Below are 26,160 nucleotides of genomic sequence, written 5' to 3'. Positions count from 1 at the left end.
TATAACAAGAGAATTGAAAACATATGTCCAGGCCGGGCACAGTGGCTCACTCCTGTAATCTCAGCACTTTGGGAGGCTGAGGCAGGTGGATCACGAGGTCAGGGGATCAAGATCATCCTGGCTAACACGGTGAAACCCCGTCTCTACTAAACATACAAAAAATTGGCCAGGTGTGGCGGGCGCCTGTGGTCCCAGCTGCTCGGGAGGCTGAGGCAAGAGAATGGCATGGACCCGGGAGGCGGAGCTTGCAGTGAGCCGAGATTGCGCCACTGCACTCCAGCCTGGGTGACAGAGCAAGACTCTGTCTCAAAAAAAAAAAAAAACAGTATGTCTAAACAAAAACATGTATATGAATATTCACAGCATTATTCATAATAGCCAAAAGGTGGAATTAACGAACAAAAAATGTGGTATATCCATACAATGGAGTATCATTCAGTCTTAAAAAAGGAATAAAATACGGATTACATGTGCAACACAGATGAACCTTAAAAACATGCTGTTCTATTTTCTGTTACTTTATTTCAGAATTCTGAAAATTAGCCTATGTAGGTAGAGGTAATACAACAAAAACAAATTTGTACCCATTAAACATTAAGATTTAAACAGACTCTCCAAGTTTATTAAACACTCTACAGTATACACAGGAAGATCATTGTGCAGTGTTTAAATTACATTTCTTATATAAAATTGTTGCATAATGGCTGGGCGTGGTGGCTCACACCTGTTATTCCAGCACTTTGGGAGGCCAAGGTGGGCAATCATGAGGTCAGGAGTTCAAGACCGGCCTGGCCAACATGGTGAAACCCTCTCTACTAAAAATAAAACATTAGCTGGGTGTGGTGGTGCGCATCTGTAATCCCAGCTACTCGGAAGGCTGATGCAGGAGAATCGCTTGAACCTGGGAGGTGGAAGTTGCAGTGAGCTGAGATCGCGCCACTGCACTCCAGCCTGGGTGACAGAGCAAGATTCTGTCTCAAAAACAAACAAGCAAGCAACAACAACAACAAAAAAACTGTTGCATACAAATAAAATAATTATTTGAAGAAGTTTAATATTTAAAATGCATTGTGCTACATAACTTATTATTAATGAAACGTAAAAACAAAAACAACAAAAATTCAAACCCAATAGCAATCATTACCTATTTTCCCTTCCCTCCAGCCAGATGCCCCAGAGACTTGCCTACTCTGGGCGTTTGATATAAACGTAATTATACAATATGTGGCTTTTTGTGTCTAGTTTCTTTCATTTAGCATGTTTTTAAGGTTCATTAACATTGTCATATATATCTGTATTTCATTCCATATTTTTATGACTGAAAATATTCCATTACATGTATATACCACACTTTGTTTATCCATTCATTCATTAATGGACTTCTACATTTTGGCTATTATGAACCATCTACTATAAATATTCACATACACATTTTTGGGTGGACGTATGTTTTTAATTCTCTTGTTATATAGCTAGGAGTAGAATTGCTGGGTCAGACAGATGGTAACTACGTTTAACATGTTGAGGAACTATCAAACTTTTTCCACAGCTACTATTATGTCATAATCCCACCAACAATGTGTAATAGTTCTCATTTCTCAACATCCTTGCCAATACAACACTTGTCACTATCACCTTTTTTTTTTTTTTTTTTTAAACAGTTTGACTCTGTCGCCCAGGCTGGAGTGCAGTGGTGTGATCTTACTGCAGCCTCCACCTCTCGGGTTCAAGTGATTCTCATGCCTCAGCCTCCCCAGTAGCTAAGACTACAGGCATGCACCACAACATCCAGTTCACTTTTGTGTCATTAGTAGAAATGGGGTTTCACCATGTTGCCCAGGCTGGTCTCAAACTCCTGACCTCAAGTGATCTGCTGGCCTTGGCCTCCCAAAGTGCTGGGATTACCGGCATGAACTACCGCATACAGCCCACCTTTTAAAATTCTAGCCATCCTAGTGGTGTGAAGGGGTAGTTCAATTTGTTTTTTTCTTTTTTTGAGACGGAGTTTCTCTCTTGTTGCCCAGGGTGGAGTGCAATGGTGCGATCTCGGCTCACTGCAACCTCCACCTCCCAGGTTCAAGCGGTTCTCTTGCCTCAGCCTCCCAAGTAGCTGGGATTACAGGCATGCATCACCACGCCCGGCTAATTTTGTATTTTTAGTAGAGACGGGGTTTCTCCATGTTGGTCAGGCTGGTCTCAAACTCTCAACTTCAGGTGATCTGGTGCCTCGGCCTCCCAAAGTGCTGGGATTACAGGCGTAAGCCATCGCATCTGGCCATTTTTCTTTAATTGACAAATAATAATTACATACATTTATGGGGTACAAAGTGATGTTTTGATATATGTATACATTGTGGAATGATTAAATCAAACTAATTAGCATATCCAGCAGGCCAGTATGGTGGCTGACACCTGTAATCCCAGCACTCCAGGCAGGCAGATCACTTGAGCCCAGGTGTATCAGACCAGCCTGGGCAACATGGTGAAACCTCATCCTACAAAAAATACAAAAATTAGCTGGGCATCATGGCACGTACCTGTAGTCCCATCTACTCAGGTGGCTGAGATGGGAGGATCAATGGAACCCAGGAATCTGAGCCTGTAGTGAGCCTTGTTTGTGCCACTGCACTGTGACCTGGGTAAGAAAACAACAACAACCCCCACATATCCAGTACTTGAAGTATTTACCGTGTTTTTTTTGTTTTTTTTTTTTTTTGCGTGTGTGTGTGTGTGTGTGTGTGGTGGGAACATTTAAATTCTAATCTTTTAGCAACTTTGAAATATATAACACATTACTACATACAGTCACTCTGCTGTACAGAAGATGATTAAAATTTATTCCTCCTATCAAACTGAAACTCTGCACCCTTCAACCAACATCTCTGCTTTCCTCATTCCTACTTGTCCACACCCCACCACCAGCCTCTGGTAATCACCATTCTCCTCTCTGCTTCTATGAGTTCAACTTTTCTAGAATCTATATATAAGTGAGATCATGTTTATTCACTTAGTATACTGTCCTCCAGGTCTTCCCATGTTGTTCTAAATGACAGAATTTTCTTCTTTTTAAAGGCTGAATAGTATTCTGTTGTATATATTAATATATACCACATAATCTCTATCCATTTATTCATTGATGAACACTTAGATTGCTTCCATGTCTTGCTTATTGTGAACAATACTTCAGTGAATACTGGAATGCAGATATCTCTTTAACACACTGATTTCAATTTCTTTGGATTTTTTATTTGCATTTCCCTAATGACTAAAGATGTTGGGCAACTTTTCATTTGCTTATTGGCTGTTTGCATATCTTCTCATGAGAAATGTCTATTCAGATCTTTGCCAATTTTCAATTAGATTATTTGTCTTTTTATTATTGAGTTGTAAGAGTTCTTTATATATCCTAGATACAAGTCTCTTATCAATATACGATTTGGAAATATTTTCTTCCATTCTGTAAACTGTCATTTTACTGATGATGCCCTCTGAGGCACTAAAGTTTTTAATTTTGATAAAGTTCAAATAACCTATTTGTCCTTGTTCTGGTTTTAGTGTCCTGTCTGAGAAACCAATACCTAACTCAAAAACCATGAAAATTTTTTCCTGTTTTCTTCTATGAGGTTTATAGTTTTAAGTCTTAGATTTGGATCTGTGATTTGAGTTAATTTTTCTTTCTGTCTGGTGTGAGGGAACAGTCCAATTTCATTCTTTTACATATAGATATCCAGCTGTCCCAGCACCATATGTTGAATTTTCTTGGTAATCTTGCTGAAAATTAATTGACCATAAATGTAAGGGTTTCTTTCTAGGTTCTCAATTCTAGTGCACTGATCTATCTGTATGTCCTTATGCTGGTTCCACAGTCTTAACATCCATATGGAATTTTAATTCACTTACTACAAGTAAAGCTAATGACATCAAATTGTACCATTTACATTTATTATCTTTCAATATTATAAAATCTTATATATTAAAAAGCCTTGTTATGGATATGTAATTTACTTTTACAATCTTTTGTAGCGTATGCATATAAGGTAAAAGTCTACTTTAAGATAAAAAATAAAATTCCTTATCATTCATTAAAAAAACACTGATTTATAGAAATTCAAACACCATGGCAACAGAAAACTCTATTTCAACACTGAACCTTTAAAGTAATACCCTAAGGATTAAAAGATTACTTACACTTCATAGCAACATATTTACACATTTAATTATACAGTCACTGCCTATAGACCAGCACACACCCTCTCTCTCACACACCCACATAAATGGTTCACTTGAAGCACATGAGATTTCTAAATTCCCACATAATCACCAAATTTTAGAATCAATTATTTGAAATAATTATCAACAGAAATCAAGACTCTTAAGATATTTACTATATTTCTGATACTTCAAATTTCAAGCAAAGTGATCTATACGTATATATGTCATTATAAAAAAACTGACCAGCAAAAAAATAGCAGCCTTTAAAAATGTCTTGATATTTCCTTGTTTACGATATGAAGAATAAGGGAAACATTTCCCAATTCAACAGCAATGAACTGATATTTAAATGATATGCTTTTCTTATGATGATGATTATTATAGGACATTATAAACATACTTCTTAGGAGGAATTTATTTCTCATTTTCTTTTTTTTTTTTTTTTTTTGACAGGGAAACAGTGCGTTTATTTTCAAACTGAAAGTTTACAGAATACAAAGTGAGCCTATAAGATGGATGGCCATTCTCCAGAGGCTTGTTGGCCAGACAGGAAGGAAAACCGGTGCACCATCAGGAACGTGGAGGAGATGTTTCCATGGCAGTGACGTTTGTTCTCAGGATAACTTCAGGTTGTTGGCATCTGAATGGCGTCTCCTCCGAACTCGTTTTCCAGATGATGTTTATTGCGTTCTTATCAAGTGTCAGATCCTGTTCCCACAACAACCCTATAAGCCGAATCACCTTTGGAAGTGCTTCATTTTAAATTCTCTGATATCAGACAGATTTCCCCTACAGTCCGATGCTGTAAAGAAAACAGGTACTGGCCGGGCACAGTGGCTCACGCCTGTAATCCCAGCACTTTGGGAGGCCGAGGCGGGCGGATCACGAGGTCAGGAGATCGAGACCATCCTAGCTAACACGGTGAAACCCCGTCTCTACTGAAAATACAAAAAAACAAAAACAAAAACAAAAAACTAGCCGGGCGTGATGGCGGGCACCTGTAGTCCCAGCTTCTCGGGAGGCTAAGGCAGGAGAATGGCGTGAACCGGGGAGGTGGAGCTTGCAGTGAACCCAGATGGTGCCACTGCACTCCAGCCTGAGCGAAAGAGCAAGACTCCATCTCAAAAAAATAAAAAAAAAGTTAAAAAGTAAAGAAAGAAGGAGAGAGAGAGAGAGAGAGAGAGAGAGAAAAAGAAAGAAAGAAAGAAAGAAAGAAAGAAAGAAAGAAAGAAAGAAAGAAAGAAAGAAAGAAAGAAAGAAAGAGAGAGAAAGAAAGAAAAGCTTATTTCTCATTTTCATTAGGCAAAGGCAGGCATATAAATATAATGTGCCTTTGATAAGAGAACACCAAAAGGACTGGAAACAAATGCTAACAGCATATTTTGAATTTCATATACATAACCTATAACTCTAATATTTGCTTTTGAAATTGAGTTTTCATTAAAAAAATCAGGAATCTTACTAATTATCTCACTTATAATTAATTTTATTTAAATGTGATTTTCATTATGTTTTCCTTCATAGTAATGATTACAGATCTCTTCTATAATACTATAGCCAGGAAAAAAAAAACCCACAAAGGTTTGCAAACCAAAACTTCATTAAGTATTTGCTATAGTAACTACCATAATGTGATAACAATATACCTACAAAAAATTATGGCAAGTAGGTCAGGCTTGCTAGCTCAGGCCTGTAATCCCAGCACTTTGGGAGGCCGAGACGGGCGGATCACCTGAGGTCTGGAGCTCAAGACTAGCCTGGCCAACATGGTAAAACCCCATCTCTACTAAAAAATAAAAAAAAATAAAAAAAAAATAAAAAATTTTACTAGGCGTAGTGGTGGGTATCTGTAGTCCCAGCTACTCGGGAGGCTGAAGTGGAGAACTGCTTGAACCAAGAGGCTGAGGCTGCAGGGAGCTGAGACACTGCTACTGGACTCCAGTTTTGGCGATAGAGCGAGACTGTTTCAAAAAATAAAGTTATAGCATGTATTAAATTGACAGATTTTTAACTGTCAGCAAAACAGAAGGAAAGAGGCTGAGAAAGTCAATGTATAAAACAAAATTTTCTATTCATCTGAATAAAGCTCCTAAACATAAATTCTTAACTTTCCTAAATACTTTAAAGATTGTTGGCCGGGTGCAATGGCTCAAGCCTGTAATCCCAGCACTTTGGGAGGCCAAGGCAGGCGGATCATCTGAGGTCAGGAGTTCGAGACCAACCTGACCAACATGGTGAAACCCCATCTCTACCAAAAATACAAAAATTAGCCAGGCATGGTTACATGCACCTGTAACCCCAGCTACTCAAGAGGCTGAGGCAGGACAATCACTTGAACCTGGGAGGTGGAGGTTGCAGTGAGCCAAGATCGTGCCATTGCACTCAAAAAAAAAAAAAAAAAAATAGTTCAATGGTGCCACCTTGATTAGACATCCACTGTACTAACATTTAAAGGAGGCTTACTTCTAGCAGAGTACAAAAGGGGAATTATATAAATGAATACAAATTAATCCTCTGGAAATGTGCCATTTAACTATACATTTAAGAGGTCCCACAGGTATATAAAAATTATAGAGTTGCTTATCTTTAAAATCTATACAATGGAGGGTCCATCTCCTTTATAATATATCTGATTTCTCCGTATAAGACAAAGTTCCTTTCTGTTTTTTGAGACGGAGTCTCGCTCTTGTCACCCAGGCTGGAGTGCAGTGGCGAGATCTTGGCTCACTTGCAACCTCCAGCTTCCGGGTTCCAGTGATTCTCCTGTCTCAGCCTCCTGAGTAGCTGGGATTACAGGCAGCCGCCACCACACCTGGTTGATTTTTGTACTTTTAGTAGAGACGGGTTTTTGCCATGTTGGCCAGGCTGGTCTCGAACTCCTGACCTCAGGTGATCCATTCACCCATTCAGTTCATCCTCCCAAAGTGCTGGGACTACAGGTGTGAGTCACTGTGCTCGGTCTTTTTTTTTTTTTTTTTTTTTTTTTAACGACTTGGTATTAAATGGCTAGGCAAGGGAAATTCTATCAATATTATTTAAGATTCTCCACATGGACAACTTGAAAACAATTCAAATTATATAAGTCAAATAGGAAATCACGGCACCTTGATTACTAACAATGGAAGAGGTATTACATGTGTAAGATAGAGTCGTATTTTGAACATTGCCTAGCTCTCTCATTCCATAGTGTAATCCTGGATTTCCTGTGGAGTATATCTTATGCTCCTCTCCCAAAATACATAAAAATTAAGGTTTACACTTTCCCAAGCAAAGGTAACTTAATGCTACATAGGCTCCCAGACACAAGCCAAATTTTCCTTTATACAGTCTTTCCTTGTATTGGAGGGAGAAAATATTCTCTTGGGTGCCTACAGTCATTTCAAAAGCTTTACTAGGTTACTGTCTCAGCTTCTTCTAGAATTAGTCAAATCACATTTATTTCTTCATTAGATTCTTTTTAATCAACCCCAACAAACATTTGTCTTTGTTATGCCTCAATTACTTAAACTTTGTGGGCATTAGACTTTGCAGCATCAAGTTTTTAGGAAATTATAATCATAATCAATGTGTGGAATAGCTGTAGCCAAAACAGAAAAAGATTCCTTCCTTGCCTTCATCTAAATGGATACCATATATCTCCGGATACTGAGGACTAAAACTGTACTGGCATTTTTTAAAATTCTATTTTGAACTCTAAGTACAAATAGAATTGGTCTTCCTCTGTCACTCAGGGACTTTCCCAGTATTATTCTTTTCCGAAGTACCTTCTTTCCTCACGCTTCCTTCATTCTTTTCCATCAAGTGTCCATGTTCAGTATTATTTTTCCTACTGCCCTCCCTCCACCCCCATGCATTAGCTGTAAAGTAGATGTAAAGCTTGGTGTAAGTCCAAAAATTTTATGATCAAAATATATACTTAGCAAATTGTTTGGCTAAATCTTTCATGTATGATGAAAGATTATTACCACAATTCATTAGCAAATTATAGACTTTGAAATGTAGGCAGACAAATATTTGGCCCTGTATCAATCAATTTGGACCAGCTGGGTAGAAATTCACACAATCCCAGGAAACCTGGGAAGTGAGGTGCTCTTTCATTTTTCATTCACTTGAAACATTAAAGAAAAATTATCATTCTATAAAAATGTCCACTTTTCAAGATTTTAGCAAACAATTTTAGAATAGGTCTTATTTTCAGTCAATCACTACCTTACTGACCAATAAACTAATCATTTTTCTTGCAATTGATTGTGGAAGAATAGTGCCTAATGCATACAGGGGTACTCTAATACTTAGCCATGATAATCCAGTTTAAAAAGCTAAATATTTAATAACAGTTCTATTGCTTTTAAAAGGTGGGGGGCTGTGCTATAGATATTAAATAAGCCCAGAAACTAATTTTGCAATTATTCATGATAAATAATATCATTAACATTCTCTGGGGCCCCCTAGCCTACTGAGGTGACCCTGTACAAAGATTCTGATTGATCCTCTGTCTGTCTGTTTTGGTTAAGCTACAAGGCTGTATATAGGAACAGCTGCACTTTGGGAGCAACTTAAAACAAATTTCATCTTAGTGGCATCTAATCCAGTGCTTGGTACAAGACTCATGGAAAAGTCAGTGTCAAAATTAAACAGTGCTGGCTTTGCAATGAGCAGATGCTTTTGCCTTGCAGCTGTAAAACCCTAGAACAATCCAGTACTCTACTGTCTGGTCACGCAATGACCACAAAGCAAGGAATACATTTTGTCATTTATATAAAATGTTTACTACAAGCTTTTAAAATATTTTTTCTCCAAAAAAAAAAAAAAAGTTTTTCAAAATAATAATAGAAATACATTGAGGGTAATAAGATACTACACTATAGCCCTATATTGAGCAGTAGGATTTTTTAAAAGAACATTAATCACAAAAAGTATGTTTGAAAAAGAAAAACTGCTTAACTGTTTAACACTGAGTCATACACAAGACACATTAGACAAAAGAAAAATTACCATAACCAGATGTTTTAAGAGGTTGTAACCAAATAACCTTTGGCATATAAAGATAAACATGTAAATAATTTTCTACATGCAGGCCTTATCTTAATATGCCAAGTCTTGGTCCAGCTTATATTTATGAGCACTTTATATTCACTTACCCATCCTGTGGTTTAATTCCTTGTGTGTGTGTGTGTGTGTGTGTGTTTGTTTTACAGAGGGCTGGGGAGGAATGAAGAGGTTACTATTTCTTATCTTAGGACTGGAAGATAGTTAAATGTTAAAATACTTTTCAGCTTAAGTAATGTGGTACTTACTACATCTATGAAGAAATTATAGCCTTTCCCAACACAGACCCTAGGAAAAGAACCTTATCTCTGGCATTCAGGAATCTAGGAGTTAATATTTTAATACTGAAAAAGAAAAACCTCTTCTTCATGCATGAGGAGCACTGTTTCTGTGAAACCAAAGAATCAGCCCCATCTAAACAAGTGAAATAAGTGACTACATGGTTGTGATCAATCCACTTCTGCTAACTAAGGTTCTGGCTTTAAAGATAGCTTTTTATTGTACCTACAAGAAAGAAATCTAGTACCTTTACCTTTATGTTAAATGGTCTGCTGCAAAAAAATTTCTGCAGTGAGTATTTCTTAATCTTTCATATTTTTTCTTGAAATGTTTTTCTCCCCAAGGATATCAATTCATTAATGCCTCATTACTTATAAATTTCATTGGATATTTTGCTGGTGGAAGGTTTGGGAACTCTCCTTATATCCCTCCTCACCCTAAAACTTACATTTGAATGAGCACTCCCAAAGTATGAGTATATTAATATGAATCAAATTTTACTTTAAATATATAAAAGGCATGCTACCCTCTTAAACGAAGTATTTGAGAAATAAAAAAGATTTTTGTGGTTGCTTGTGCATTTCTGTGTTTTATTTTCTAAAACTGTAATTAAAACTTATTGACATAAAAAACATATTGATGCAATATGCCTTTTAAAATATAAATTCTAGGCATTCATTTGAAGAGATGATCCAAACTTTAAAAAGACTATGAAACTTTTACAATTATCATTACGTACTATTGGTGTAATTTTGTTGTATTATTTGATAATAGCTATAATTAAAATGAACTGGAACATGGTGGCAGTAACATATGCCATCAAACAAAAGTAAACAATGCCACTAAAATATATCACAATAATTACATTTAGAAGTACAAAAACATAAAAAGCGGGTGATATATATTCCTGTATTTGATTCCTTGTGTCCTAACCAACATAGTTTACAATAAGAACTAATTATTTTACAGTGTTAGTATTCCAAATTACAGTACTATACGTGAACGGCTTTAAGGATAAGGAACAACTACAAATTTGTACAACCTGGACAAGTTTTTTTATCTCATAACTTTGGTTAATAATCAGAATTATAACAGAACTGTGTGAAAATACTGTTTGAAAGCATATTCCAAATTAAGATTATTAATTATACAACTGCAATTCACACTTAATGTGCTTTACTGCATTACATATTTTTATAGGACCATCTAGAGATTTGCAAAAAATGGTTGGCTGAAACGAATGGTTCTCTTTTAAGTGCATTTTATCCCTTTAGGTTCACACAATAACAGCAATATATTTTTAAAGTATATATTTTACTCAAAAAATACATAAATAAGTCACAAACCAAAAGCTAACAGATGTGTGACTTCTAATTAGTTATAATAATCTCTCCTTCAATGCCATTAGAATGAGCCTTTCTTTTCTTCTGAAAACTAAAAAAGCTTTCCTTTGAATTTTAAACTGTCAGGGTGCTTCAAAGTCAATGTACAAAATCTGCTTTGATTAAAATTTTAGACATCTACAGTGATAACTTTATGAAAGGAAAATATTAAATTATAATTATCCTAAACAGACACAGTCTTGTGAAACTAACCCTACATTCATGTTAAAACACAAAGAGTTGAATATAATGAATTTGATTCATCCTCGGACACAAAGCTTCATCACAGTAAACTCAGTCAACTGTTGCTCTTGCGCCTATATTCATGGTGCTTAAATAGCGCACTTTAAAACAAAAAAAACTCCAATTGGCTTTTCATACATCCACCCTCCCCAAAAATAACGCACTTGAAAAACTCAAATGATATGAAAGGCTTCAAGGCCTCTTTTCTCCCTTTCATACCCCCTTTTTTTTTTTATTTCTGTTTGCAGTAATCTGCCTTTCTCTTTCTCATTGCTACAGAGCAAGCGAGGAGGCTCAGAGCTTTGAAAAGGGGGCTCAGTGTGTAATGGGTCCACTAGAATTAATTTACTTGCACCAAATCCATTGAGCACAGAGGTTCTTTTCCCCCCTCTCTCTTCTCAAATCATTTGGAGTCGAACGCAGCCCCCGGCCTTTGTAATTCTAGTAAAGCACTTAAAGTGCACAGTAGGTGTTCATGAGGACCATCTGGTCAAAAGCAAAACAAGCTGCTGATTTTGCCTTTGAATAGAATGAAGCAAGTGTGAATTAGTCTCTTCAATTAGCACTATTACAACCTGTCAAGTGCATATTGTAAAACAGGATTATTACAGTATTGGTCACCAGTGCAATTATTTACTCTCTGCCTTTTCTTGCATATAAAAAAATCTTATGTTTATTAGTTTCTGATAACTGAACGTAATTTCTCTTAACCCAGGCATTTCAAAACTACCAACATACAAATCACAGATTATGAAATGTGGTCAGCTATGATATTTGATACACATATCTTAAGTAACAAAAGGCTAAAGATTGCTCTTAATTCTTAAAATGTCATTGCTTCTATCATCTTGAAACGCAGGTAGACAAATACTTATATGGGCCGAAAAAGATATCCAATCCAGATTATTCTAAAACACTTCCAGAGAGGGGAAAAGACTTGTCAGTTCCAAAGAGCTGCATTATAAATATTAAATTTATTACCTCAGGGGATAATTTATTAAGAATCACAGGAAACCTCAATATTTATAAAATGATCCCTACTGATTTATTTATTTGAAGTGGTATGATTTCAACAGATCTCAGTTTTCAAATGCAACTTGAAACTAATAATATATATGCATATTTAAAAGATGCGTAATCTTCTTTTCTGAAAGCTGCATAAAGGCTTGAATTCACTGCCCAGTTGCAGAAGAAATTATCTCTTTCATTCTTGCTAAAATGTCATTCGTGATTTCAAATTTTAAAAAATCAAACTATAATATATGTTAATTAAATTGGTTCATTCTAATTGATCCAATATATGCCATTTATCTTGCAGTAAAAACAAACCACTTACACTTTTAATTAAATAAGCACACAACTTAATTTACCCTCTTGCATATGCACATTCTCAGTTACTCTACTCTTACTTCAGTTCTGTGCCAGCAACCCCAACCCTCCCCATACTGGAAAACAAAACAAACAAACCAAAAAAAACCACCCAATACTTAAAACATTTACAGAAAGGCCATGTTAGTTAAGGAGTTATAGTCAACCCACTACTAGAACATCAATAATTAGCACAATCTGTAAAAGACTACATATTTTAATTACTGTTACTGGCCACCAGCATTAAAGGAGAATAGTCCAAAATATACTCTAGTCAACCAAGTTAAGAAAGTAGCAAGTAGAAAAATAGACACAACACACAAAATCCGACTTTAGGTTCAAATGTTCAGAATCAGAGTTAGCCTCATGATTATTTAGCCAAGATTATTTTTAAGGATTGGTATAATCTATGTATTTAGTTCATTCAGTTCCTAAGACTAATTCAACTCTATTGGCTTCTCACTTAATCACTAGTTTGTACAACGCCGTAATAGTACTGAAACGTTTTACTACTCCCTGCAAGATACATCTTTATAGGTTGTCAATTTTCCCCTTTCATGCCATTAAGAACTAAATCAACATTAATAAGAACAGTGAGAATTCTGGGGTAAAGTGAAACTTGGAAGAGGATTTAAATAATTCCAATAAGCTATTCATCATGCTTCTTGCTGTAATAGGTAAGTAATACTCCATGATTCTGCACTAAAAATACTTAGGTTTCTTATTGTTATTCTGGGTCATGTGTATACTCCTTAAATTTATATGACATCTACAAAGAAAACAATATTTTGCCTAACAGAAGCTTTTGCAGTAGTAAGGCCGATAACAAAGAATCAGTTTCCAAGAAAAGTTGGCTTGATTTCAGGGACTTCATATCCTTTTCCACACCTGGGTTTTGGATTTGCTGAAAGCAAATCAATCTTTTTTTCCCCTTAATTTAACCCACCCCAAGTGCATTTATAACCACAGATCTTTAATAGTATTAGTGAGAATTGCTAGAATCTGCTCAATAAACTGTTGACAAATCTGAATTCTCAGTATAAAAAAAATTTATTAAAATAAAGTAAGTCTGTTTAAATATAAGGAAACTCACAATTTTAAAGTGTGACAAATAGCTAATTTAGGACTCAAAAAGGTTGAAAAGACAATCACAGAATTACTGTTGCATTCTTTGATATTTTTTACAAGCTGTTTGGTCATAACGGAAAAGAGAAAAGATTTTTCTTCTTAAGACTACTTGCAACTCTCTCCATTCTGACCTTTTTATACTGTCACTGCTTTCTCCTCAACTAGGAGGATAATGTAAGTGGAAGGATTTGTACAGAGTTTTAAAAAAACAAAATCAAAATGAAAACCCTCAATAACTAACTGGCTTAAATTAAAATCTAGAGCACCTAAAGGACACAAGTCACGCATTGTGAGGCAGCAGACCACAAAGCCAGAATGAACAAACACTTGAACACCTCTTGGTTTATCACCATTAACTTGCAATGACCATATGGTCATTGAATGGTTTATTTGAAATTCAAACTGCATTTTGGTGCTATTTTCTAACTCAGTATTTTTAAAAAATGTACTTTGTTCTAATTAAAAGTTGAAATCATAATGCCTTTTTCAATCCTATTTCATTTAATGGAAATTTCCCTCTGGGTGAAAAATAGTGCAAAGTTTTCTTTTAAAAATGCAAGGTTTTCAAAAATTAAAAAAAAAAAATATATATATATATATATAAAATACACTAAAAAAAATGACCAGGAACTTTTGTGTATTGAACATTTTTTCCTTTCCTTCAATTATATTAGTCAGGATTTATTCTTGGACCTATTAATACTGAAAAGAAATTCCTGAAACTGGTGAGATAGATTAATTTACAATTTAGCACATATGGTATCATTAAGCTTTCACATTAATAAAAAACAAATACTAGCATTATAAAATAAAACTACAAAATTGCTTCATAATTATATTTTTATCCTGATCAAATCAAACTAAATTTCCAATCATGCAACAAGAAAAAATGTACATACTTAAGTGTCACTGTGGATTGAATAGCTGTAGATAAGAACACCTTGTCCTTCACCTGAAACTACCCCCTCCATCACAGGTGTTCCACAAGCTGAAGCAGAAAAGTCACAGAACTAGGCCCAGAGAGGTCCCACATCCTTTATCTAAGTTGTACAGAATAAAACAGCCTATGTGTACCTGTCTACTCACAGAGAAGCAAGTGACATAAGTAGCAACTGCATTTATTTGTTCCTGGCAAACTAGCATTTAAAAATATTATTTTAAATTAACTTAAAGGGAAAAAAAGGAAAAAGGAGAAGAAACTAAATTCTTGACAAGAAATACATAAGAATATCTGTCTTGGCAAAAATATTTCTGGAACATTTTTAAAATGACATTTAGAAAATGGTATAAAAAAGATTTACTGTTTTTAAGTCCTTGAAGCTTAAGATATATTTGATAATCTAAATAGCAGGCCACGGAGAACAGTTTCAGCCAACTGTGGCACACAATGGCACATTTACAGAATTTTAAATATTTCTTTTAATAATTGATGTAGTCATTTTGAATCATTCTGCATAGGATATCAGGTGTGAGCAGATTGCATTAACGCTGCTTAAACATTTCAACTTGTCAGTATGGCCAACTCGATTTCGGAAATATTTGCAGTATTTTCCCATCGAAACAGTAATAAAGGCAAAATAAATATATGCCACTACTTTATAATCACCGAACATTAATGAATATTTTATGTCTTTTTAAATCTCCCTGTTTAATTTAAAAGGGTGAAATTAAGTCTCCTCCCTGCAATATGCCAATTATCTGTAAATCAAACAATAACTTGGCCATTATGCTCCTTTTTGTTAATATAAGAGAAGCTAATTTGAAAACACTGAATGGCATTTTTAGGCTATCTGCTGAATAGTCCTTTCTGCCCTCTTGTGGGAGAAAGCTGAAACACACTCAAATAACAGAAACTGGGGGTAGGGGGTTGAGAGGGTGGCAGCAAAATTATGGCTAGAAAATTCAACCCCAAAGGAAAAAAAAGCAAACTATATTTATTCATCACACATTATACTATTCTTCCATTTTCAAGTCAGCAATAAAATGAATTTACCTCTGATCTTTCTTTTGTTGGTTAAACTGAAGTTATTTTAAATCTAAATTTCCTTGTTTCATTATATTCACATACACAATTTAGATTTTACTATCCTGTAAAATTTCAGATGCTATAATAACTCGGAGGTGGAGCCACAGCAAAACATTATTTCTACCAGAAAAACACAAATGATTCTTCAAGGAATTAAGTTTCTTAATTTAGAGAATAAAATACTCATTATGGAGGTTGAAAATGAAATTACAATTTATACATATTTAAAATCCTGAAAAAAATTTTAAAGACTTTAGTTTCTAGTCAATAAACTATTCAAGTAATCAATAAAGAAAATAAACCAAAAGCAATGAGTTATTCATGTCAAATTCAGAAGCTGAAATTCATTAACACAATATAAAAAAGGAAACCATTAATAGTCTACAGAAACAGTTCATATATTTCTGAAAGAAAACACTAGGGTGAAAACTTATTCTTTCACAATGACATTAAGTGATTATTTTAAGCAATGTAGTCTAAGAAAAAAATTATAAAATAATCCAAGATTAAGCATGATTAATTCTCTTCAGAAAAAATTAGTAGACAAATGACTGTTGCTTTCATAATTTATAAGGTGTAATACAACATAGTCATCATTTCAATGTTTCTAAACATAAGTCCTGTCATAGCCTTAAATATTCCCCCCACCCTCCATGGAGATAAATTATTAGCTTTTAGGTGGGTGGGGCCCAAGGCATACCAGGAAGGTACCTCTTCTCTCTTGGGGGAGGTTCTCTTTTGAAACAGTGGCCCTGGTTGGTCGTGCTGAAGAAAATATTGACACTATAAATATGAGACTCTTCTCATATTCTAAGCTAAAAGATAGTCTCCAACAGCATCTTAGGAATACTGCCCAAGGGCAGGATTGAGCTGCTTAAGAAAAGTCCCCTCAAATTCCTTTTAGAAACAGGCAGAGTACACAGTATAAATAATTATTTGAGAGCAACCTTTCAAATAAAATATAAGCATCCTCCAAAATGAATGTTGTCAACAATTTCCTAAGTAGTATTTCTAATAATGACTATAAAACCATGAAATATATTACATAATAATCAGTTATTTTTAAGAGGCGTTTCAAGTTGACTAGTTTAAAAATTATCAAGAGTTCCCATTTACATCTTTCTTTCTAGGTCAAGTCATTTAGTATATCTACAGTAATCATTGATGTTCCAGTTAATTAAAATTTAAGAACCCAATAATGAAACATAAAGAGAATTTCCAACCAGAACAGATAAGCCCTCTTTAACAGGGTCAACATTAGCTATAATGAGCTACCTTTATTTCTTAGCTGTGAGACATAACTCACCTCTTGAATAGTACTGCTTCCTGAGAAGTTCAGGTTGTACTCCCGCTGGACTTCTCGGTGGGTGATGATCAGCATGAAGTTTTGATTTAATGACTCCTGCAGGGCACTGAAAGGGTTGAAAGAAAAACAAGGAACTTAGAGATGAACAAGTTCTAGCTTGCTTCACAGCTAGCTGCAAAAACCCCAGGAGTACCCTAACCTCCACACAGGCATGTCCGGGCCCAATGTTATCATATTTTCAGCTCCTAAAGGCAAGAGAACACACTGAGAACAACCAAGGGGAGCTAACCTGTTAACTCTTTCTCTACCAAGGTGTTTTTAAATTTCAAGTCTAAATGCCTTGCATACTTAAGAATTTTCTACAAGTCATATGCTAATTCACAATACCTGCATATGTATCTCCTCCAACAAAACTGTCAATTATATCAACTCCAAATATGCTACTAAAATGTATATTCAAAGACTCTGCTTCAATTCCAAGTGAAATAGCTGTTCTAGAATAACAGAAGCATGAAGCTATTGTTTATATTCATGAATGTTGTATAATAGAATATGATTTCAGTCAAAATTTAGAAAATATTTAAATCTACAGAACTTTACTTGCTATGTAAAAATTCATTCAAAATAATTGTGCTTTCACTTAGGACTCAGTAATACACAGAACTTAGAAACTGGAGAAATCATAGCAACAATATGGACTTTGTAAAGTCCATAACAAAGTTCCAAAATTTAGAAATGTATCAGAACCATGAAGAGTATATGAAATTAGCAACAAAAAATAAGAAACATAAGTCATGGTTCTATTTTTTTCTCCTCCTGAAACTGTCAATTATATCAAATTCCAAATATGCTACTAAAATGTATACACAAAGATTCTGGTTTAATTACAAGTGAAATAGCTGTTATGGAATAACAGAAGTATTAAAGTAATATTAAATGAGTATTAAACTAATATTAGAAACATTATTTTCATCACTATTGAAAATAAAGACCTACTACTAGTATGCCTGAATAATTTCTACTGCCTGTCTCAAGTGTAATTTTGCCATGCCTATGGTACCAGGAAAATATTTTGGGTGTGCTCCATGGTTTTAGCCTTCAACTTTCCTCCTTTGCTCATCTGTAACTATGTGATGAATACACAGACAACATAAAGATTAGAATTAGACAGATAGGCCGGGTGCGGTGGCTCACGCCTGTTATCCCAGCACTTTGGGAGGCCGAGGCCGGCGGATCATGAGGTCAGGAGATGGAGACCATCCTGGCTAACAAGGTGAAACCCCATCTCTACTAAAACTGCAAAAAATTAGCCGGGCATGGTGGCAGGCGCCTGTAGTCCCAGCTGAGGTAGGAGAATGGCGTGAACCTGGGAGGCGGAGCTTGCAGTGAGCTGAGATTGTGCCACTGCACTCCAGCCTGGGTGACAGAGCAAGACTCTATCTCAAACAAAAAAAAAAAAAAAAAGAAACAGAATTAGGCAGATAATCTGTCTGCCCTATTGTCTTCCATAGCGTTCATAGCTTATAGACAATACCTAGCAAGCACCAACATACGTATCATGAAATATTACTAATCAAAATAAAAGGAAATCATACCCAACTAAAATAGAATTTCTTGAAGCAAGGACCTTTGTCATTATATCCTTAGAAATTATGCATAATGGGCTGCGTGCACTGGCGCACGCCTGTAATCCCAGCACTTTGGGAAGCTGAGGAGGGTGGATTGCCTGGACTCAGGAGTTCGAGACCACCCTGGGCAACATGGTGAAACCTCGTCTCTACTAAAATACAAAAAAAATTAGCTGGGCGTCATGCTGGGCTCCTGTAGTCCCAGCTACTTGGGAGGCTGAGGCAGGAGAAACACTTGAACCCAGAAGGCGGAGGTTGTAGTGACCTGAGATGGCACCACTGCACTCCAGCCTGCATAACAGAAGGAGACTCTGTCTTAAAAAAAAAAAAGAAAAGAAAAGAAAGAAATTAAGCATAATGTGTGACACACTGCAGATGAATATTTACTGAATAATGAATGAATTGTGAATTTCTAGAAGGCAAGAGTCTTATTCATCTTTGTATCTCACATGGAAATACTGCCTTCTGGAAAACTACCACGGGAGTTAAAACTTGATGACTTGCATTGTTCCAGGTGCTAAGGAGCTACATGCACCACCACGCCCAGCTAATTTTTGCATTTTTAGTAGAGATGAGGTTTCACCATGTTGGTCAGACTGGTCTTGAACTCCTGACCTCATGATTCGCCCACCTCAGCCTCACAAAGTGCTGGGATTACAGGTGTGAGCCACAGTGCCTGGCCCACCCCTGAAACATTTTATAATGGGAACTGGTAAGATATGACTTACATTTACATTTATATAAGATTATTCTGGCTGCTCTGGTTACAAAGAGCAAAGACTGGAGGTAGGGAAAGCAGACAGGAGGCTGGTTCAGGAAAGAAGCGATAGTAGCTTGGACTAAGGTGGTAGAGGCAGAGATGAAAAGTTGTCAAGTTCAGAATATATTTTAGAGGTGGAAGTCAGACCACTTACTGAGGGAGTGTGAGAGAAAAACATAACCCCAAGGTTTCTGGCCTAAGTAAATAGGAGAATGGAATTACATTTAACAAGAAAAAGTGGAATAGTGGCAGGTGAGGTGGAGAAATTGAGAGTGAAGTTTTCGTTCAAAATTTGAGATGTCTACTGAGATGTTTTGAGATGTCTATTACACAGTAAAAAGAAAATGTCATGTACAGTTGAATATAAGACTCAAAGATCAAGTAAGAGAGTCCAGAGCACGCGAGTCAGTAGCATGTAGTCAGTTTTTAGGCTTCGTGGCCAAAATAAATTACCTAGAAAAATAAGTGACACAGAGAAAAGAGAGGCCTAGATGGAACCCTAGGGCATTTCAGTCATTTGAAATCAAGCAGAGGAGAATGAGTCAGTTTAAAGGAGATTGACAAATCTTTTTATCAAAGGAGAGAAAAGAAAAATCAAGAAAGTCTAGTATAAGGGAGCCAAAAGAAATAACTGTTTCAAATAGGAGGGCGGGATCAATTATGCCAAATGCTGCTGAGACATTAAAGGTGGGAAGGGCAGAAAAATGACCACGTTCAGGAGGCAGCAAAAAGCTCAATGTGAAGGCTGTGTGAGAGAAGTCTACTGGGAAATGAGGCTCAAACAACAGATGGTGTCAATGATCAATATATACATGTTGAATGAATTTGGAGACAGAAGCGGTGAGTAATGGAAAGACTTCTTGAGGTCTGAAGGTCTTTCCAAGGTAGATCTATCGTAACTATCCTTCAAAACTGGTTTTTTCTCTAGAGCTTGTCTGACATCCCCTCACGTCAAAAACATGCTCACTACAATCTTTGTTCATATTGTTCTTATCCTCCTTTCCTTTGCTCCCTTCCAAATACTATACAGCTTTTAGATCACCTTTCAGGACTCTACTTGGGTTTACTAATGACCTCTTCTCCTCTGAATTCCTGTATCACATACTTTATTGTCTTGTACAGTTTGCTTTGTTTCATGTGTGGTTACCCTGAATTCTAGACTATATGTTTTTATCATAACTGATTACTTATCAGTATATCCCTTGGAAAGTAGCACACTAGAAGGTGATTCAATTCAACTGTATAAAGATTCAAGAAATACTGCATATTCTGAACTGCATACAAAGAACTACTGATTATCATTTTTTTAAGCCTACCTGAGGTTTCATTTTACTCACAAAATTATACTTCTGAAAGGTTAACTGCCCCTGGTCGTCAAGCTACAAAGAGGTAGAACTAATTGTCCCTGATCATCAAGCTATAAAGAGGTGGACCCCAGTCCCTAACCTATATTTGATTACATGTTTTTCAAACCTGAGCATCCTATCTCCCAAAAGGCTAGGCTGCTTGGGTGATACAAGGTGAACAAGACTCCTGTCTGCTAGAAGTTTACCACTCATTCATTCATATAATTATTTGATTCCTATTATCTGTAATAATGCAGGAATAAAAGAAATCACTGACCTCAGTCAGAGAGGTTCAAAAAGATGTTAAGATTGTGGAGAAGGGAGAATGCTTTAAAGTACTATCAAGAAAAATGGATAATAATTTGATAAGTAGATACAGAGGATGATTTCAGACATAGAACAGTGCAGAAATGAAGATGGGGGAATATTAAGAAACGTGTAGAAAGCAATGAGGAAGAAGTGTAAGGAGATGTGAAGAAAGGTTTGTGATAGAGAAAACCTTAACAATAATAAAGACCTCCATTATGGAGGGCTTCAAATGCTAGGCTAAGGAGCTCAGAGTTCCACAAGTCTGGAGGATTATTATATAGATTTTCTTTTGCCTTTACATAAGAATCTATGCATATGTTTAATATTTTGAGTGCTTGCCTCTGCAATTCCTTAGATATGTTCCTTGATCTTGACTGGCAGACTTGTGTAATAACTTTGCAAACAGGTTTGCCAGGACCAGTTTGACCGCCAGACTACTTTAGAACACAAATTTTGTCTAGTTCTACAATTCCTGGATAGCTGTGGAAGAGGGTAAGCTGGCAAGCACAATATTTATGGCTTTAAACTGCTTTGGAGTCATAAAGCCAGATCTGAATCCCTGATTCACTACTTGCTAGTTCTTTGACCTCGACAAGTCATTCATTCTTTCTTCCCCCCAATCATTCATTCTTTCAACCATATTTATTGAGTGTCTACCATATAAAATACCCTATTTTTGGCATTTAACTACTCTGCAAATTCTTAGAAGAGGATGATAATCCTTCATTCATAGAATTATGAATATTATATTTATAAAGTCTTTTTTTTTTTGAGATGGAGTCTCGCTCTGTCACCCAGGCTGGAGTGCAGTGGTGCGACCTCGGCTCACTGAAACCTCTGCCTCCCGGGTTCAAGTGATTCTCCTGCCCCAGCCTCCTGAGAAGTTGGGATTACAGGTGCGTACCACCATGCCTGGCTAATTTTTTGTATTTTTAGTAGAGAAGGGGTTTCACCATGTTAGCCAGGATGGTCTCGATTTCCTGACCTCGTGATCCACCGTCTCGGCCTCCCAAAGTGGTGGGATTAGAGGCATGAGCCACCGCGCCCGGCCAAGTGAGGTTTTTTTTTGTTTTTTTTTTTTTGAGACGGCGTCTCGCTCTGTTGCCCAGGCTGGAGTGTGGTGGCATGATCTTGGCTCACTGCAACCTCCACCTCCCAGGTTCAAGCAGTTCTCCTGCCTCAGCCTCCCGAGTAGCTGGGATTACAGGCGCGCACCACCACATCCAGTTAATTTTTATATTTTTAGTAGAGACAGGGTTTCACCATGGTGGTCAGGGTGGTCTTGAACTCCTGACCTCGTGATCTGCCTGCCTCGGTCTCCCAAAGTGCTAGGATTAGAGGCGTGAGCCACCACACCCGGCCAAGTGGGAATTTTTATTGCACATAAGTTATAAGGTGAGCTATTACAACTTACTGAAAATAGAACACTTTTGAAGGGTACTCATACTTTAAAATCTTACAGTGATAGTGAAACATCAGCAAAAGGATCTACAGTGCTTTCGTAGCAGTTACTTTTCATGTTTTATGAACTGGCAGGAGTTCATACAGAGTAAAACCTTGTTTTGATCACCAAACATAACTGTATATTGTACCTAAAGTTATCCAGACTGACTTTTTTCTTATTTTCTTTTTTTTTTTTTTTTTTTTGAGATGGAGTCTCGCTCTGTCACCCAGGCTGGAGTGCAACGGCACAATCTTGGCTCACTGCAACCTCTACCTCCTGGGTTCAAGCGATTCTCCTGCCTCAGCCTCCTGAGTAGCTGCTACAGGCACACACCACCACGTCCGGCTAATTTTTGTATTTTTAGTAGAGACAAGGTTTCACTATATCGGTCACGCTGGTCTTGAACTCCTGACCTTGTGATCTGCCCACCTCAGCCTCCCAAAGTGCTGGGATTATAGGCATGAACCACCACACTCGGCCTGTTCTTTTTTACAGAGGTCTTGCTTGGGGCTGATTCTACCACATTCATGCTCCTTTTGAGTACAGTTTGTTTGGAGGAGTCAGATAAGGGTATTATCTTTAAACTTAGACTCTAGCCTGATCCATTCACTTAGCCATTAATAATAATGACTAACATTTAACAAGTGCTACCACATACCAGGCATTAAGAGATTCATACCATTATGAAGTTATTATCATAATTTCCATTTTACAGATGAGGAAACTGATATTAAGTTACTTGCTTAATTACTGTCATACAAAAAAGTACCAATGACCGAGGTCTAACTTCAGGGATTACACTCTTATGATTGGACCTCCAGGTATCAAGGAAGTGAACACAGTAAGATCACATGTCTGCCTTTATTGAGTCTACTCAGGGATGGGCAAATAAGCAAACTTGCAATTCACATATAGTACCCCTATGCTTCTAATACCGATTTTCCTAAGGTGCTATGGAAACACAGAATAACAACTAAATTAGATCAGTAATGCTTTCCACAGAAACTGGCATGTGAACTGCTTAAGTTTTGTTTTGTGACGACTCTAAGGAGAGGGGGTAGTGGGGAAGGCTGTAAGAAATATGCCATGGTTGCTGTGCTTGGTAGCTCACACCTGTAATCCTAGCAGTTTGGGATGCAGAGGTGGGTGGATCCCTTGAGGCCAGGAATTTGAGACCAGCCTGGCCAACATGGCGAAACCCTGACTCTACTGAAAACACAAAAATTAGCCAGGCATGGTGGCACACGCCTCTAATCCCAGCTACTCAGGAGGCTGAGACATAAGAATTGCTTGAATCCGGGAGGCAGAGGTTGCAGTGAGCCGAAATCGTACCACTGCACTCCAGCCTGGGCAACAGAGATTCTGTTGCAAAAGAAAAAATAATGTCATGGTAATCTGTATAATCTGCAAAGACTTTTTCGCTAAAATGTTATCTAGGCAAACTGATCCTAGCTTCTAAAGCTAACTATGAGTTGAGTCCTTAGATGCAGCATCCAGGAGCAATTTTCTCTCACACAGTGCCCCCTAATTTAGGTTGGTTATGCTAGTTAGCCACAGTTAAGCCACCTTGGAGCAGTCTTTTACCTTCAAGTTGGGGGGTGCTGTGGCACACGCCTGTAATCTCAACACTTTGGGAGGCCAAGGTGGGTGGATCGCTTGAACCCAGGAGTTCTAGATTAGCCTGGGCCAACAAGGTAAAACCCAGACTCTACAAAAAATACAAAAATTAGCCCGGCACGGTGGCACGCGCCTGTAGTCCCAGCTACAGGAGGCTGAGGTGGGAGGACCTCTTGAGGATGGAAGGGGGAGGTTGCAGTGAGCTGAGATCACACCACTACACTCCAGCCTGAGTGACAGAGCCAGACCCTATCTCAAAAAAAAAAAAAAAAGTTTATGCTGCTTCAACTTTTGATCTTCAGGGTCAAAAGGATGAGTATTAACCAAAGAAATAATGAAACAGTAAGAAATAATGAAACAGTTAAAAAAAAAAAAAAAAAACAGTATGTTTTCTTTTTCTTTGAGACAGTCTCTCACTCTGTCACCCAGGCTGGAGTTAAGTGGCGTTGCACTGCAACCTCCGCCTCCCGGGTTCAAGCAATTCTCCTGCCTCAGCCTCCCTAGTAGCTGGGACTACAGGCATGTAGCACCATGCCTGGCTAATTTTTGTATTTTTACTAAAGATGGGGTTTCACTATGTTGGCCAGGCTGGTCTCGAACTCCTGACCTCAGGTGATCTGCCCACTTCGGCCTCCCAAAGTGCTGGGATTATAGGCATAAACCATTGCGTCTGGCCAAAAAACTGCATGTTTTCTTTTCAATTAGAGGGAGAAGAAAAGATATAAGCAAATGTAGAATCTTTTTAAAAAAAAAAACAAAGACGAAGTCTTGCTACGTTGACCAGGCTAGTCTTCTCCTGGCTTCAAGTGATGCTCCTGCTGTAGCCTCCTGAGTAGTTGAGATTACAACCATAAGCCACTGCATCCACTGCATCTGGCAAATGTAGAAACTTTTTTTTTGAGATGTAGTCTTGCTCTGTCGCCCAGGCTAGAATGCAGTGGCACGATTTTGGTTCACTGTAACCTCTGCCTCCTGGGTTCAAGCGATTCTCCTGCTTCAGTCTCCCTAGTAGCTGGGTTTACAGGGACCTACCACCGTGCCCAGCTAATTCTTTTGTATTTTTCGTAGAGATGGGGTTTCACCATCTTGGCCAGGCTAGTCTCGAATTCCTGACCTCGTGATCCACCACGCCTGGCCCGATGTGGAAATTTTTTAAAAGCAGTTTGATTTTTAACTCAATGCAAGAAATGGTTTTGACAGACCATATAGTCATTCTCTCCTCACTCGTTTAAATTTTTTTTCTCCATTATGATTTTTTTTTCAATTGAAATATTTGCATTATCTTCGCCGGGGTGTCATGGCTCAGGCCTATAATCCTACAACTTTGGGAGGCTGAGGTGGGTGGATTACTTGAGGTCAGAAGTTCAAAACCAGCCTGGCCAACACAGTGAAACCCTGTCTCTACTAAAATTAAAAAAAAAAAAAAATTAGCTAGGTGTGGTGGCGGACGCCTGTAATCCCAGCTACGCGGGAGGCTGAGGCAGGAGAATCTCTTGAACCTGGAAGGCAGAGGTTGCAGTAAGCCAAGATCGCGCCACTGCACTCTAGCCTGGGCAGCAAGGTGAGACTTTGTCTCAAACAAACAAACAAACAAAACAAAACAAAACAAACAAACAAAAAAACCTCCACATCTTCACGAACCCTCGGACGCTGGAGCTGGATATCAGCTTTTTAGCCAGCTTTTGTAGTAACTGCCTTTGACCTATTCAAGAAGGAAAGTGGGTATGGAGTCCCAGCCACTCAAGAGACTGGATATCCCCCAAGAACGGCTTGGGTTAACAGCTATGGACCCTTGGAAGATGAATCAAATCCTTCTCCTCACTGGTTTTTCTTTGCAAATTCATTTGCTCTTATTTTTCTAATAACTCTAAACTCTGTCTATTTTCCATGGTCTCAGAGTCCCTGGGCAGACAGACACAGCTTGATTTCAGAGCGGACGTAGGCCAAGAAACCATGGCATTGAGTGTCCTGAGTCCAGACAAATGATATTTATATACACATCCAAATTTGAAGAGAAAAATGTATTTCTTTAGGTTTCAAACACTGGAACAGAAATAACACAA

General features: G+C 37.3%; 1 protein-coding gene across 4 annotated transcripts in view; it reads right to left on the bottom strand.

Moving 5' to 3' along the window:
- Positions 1–26,160, bottom strand: part of FAF1 (Fas associated factor 1) — a 506,656-nt gene that overhangs the window by 246,777 nt on the left and 233,719 nt on the right. For 3 of the 4 annotated variants that reach the window (XM_073007304.1, XM_037999795.2, XM_073007305.1), the window contains 2 exons: positions 16,994–17,099; positions 16,399–16,452 (listed from right to left, as the gene is read on the bottom strand). In XM_073007304.1, coding sequence (XP_072863405.1) covers positions 16,399–16,452; positions 16,994–17,099 — 160 coding nt within the window. The remainder of the gene's footprint in view (positions 1–16,398; positions 16,453–16,993; positions 17,100–26,160) is intronic. The other variant, XM_037999798.2, reaches the window with a different exon arrangement.

Source organism: Chlorocebus sabaeus, chromosome 20 (assembly GCF_047675955.1).
Source record: "Chlorocebus sabaeus isolate Y175 chromosome 20, mChlSab1.0.hap1, whole genome shotgun sequence".
Classification (NCBI taxonomy): Eukaryota; Metazoa; Chordata; class Mammalia; order Primates; family Cercopithecidae; genus Chlorocebus; species Chlorocebus sabaeus.
The sequence above is the reverse complement of the archived record's forward strand: the minus strand, read 5'-3'. Positions and strand labels throughout refer to the sequence as shown.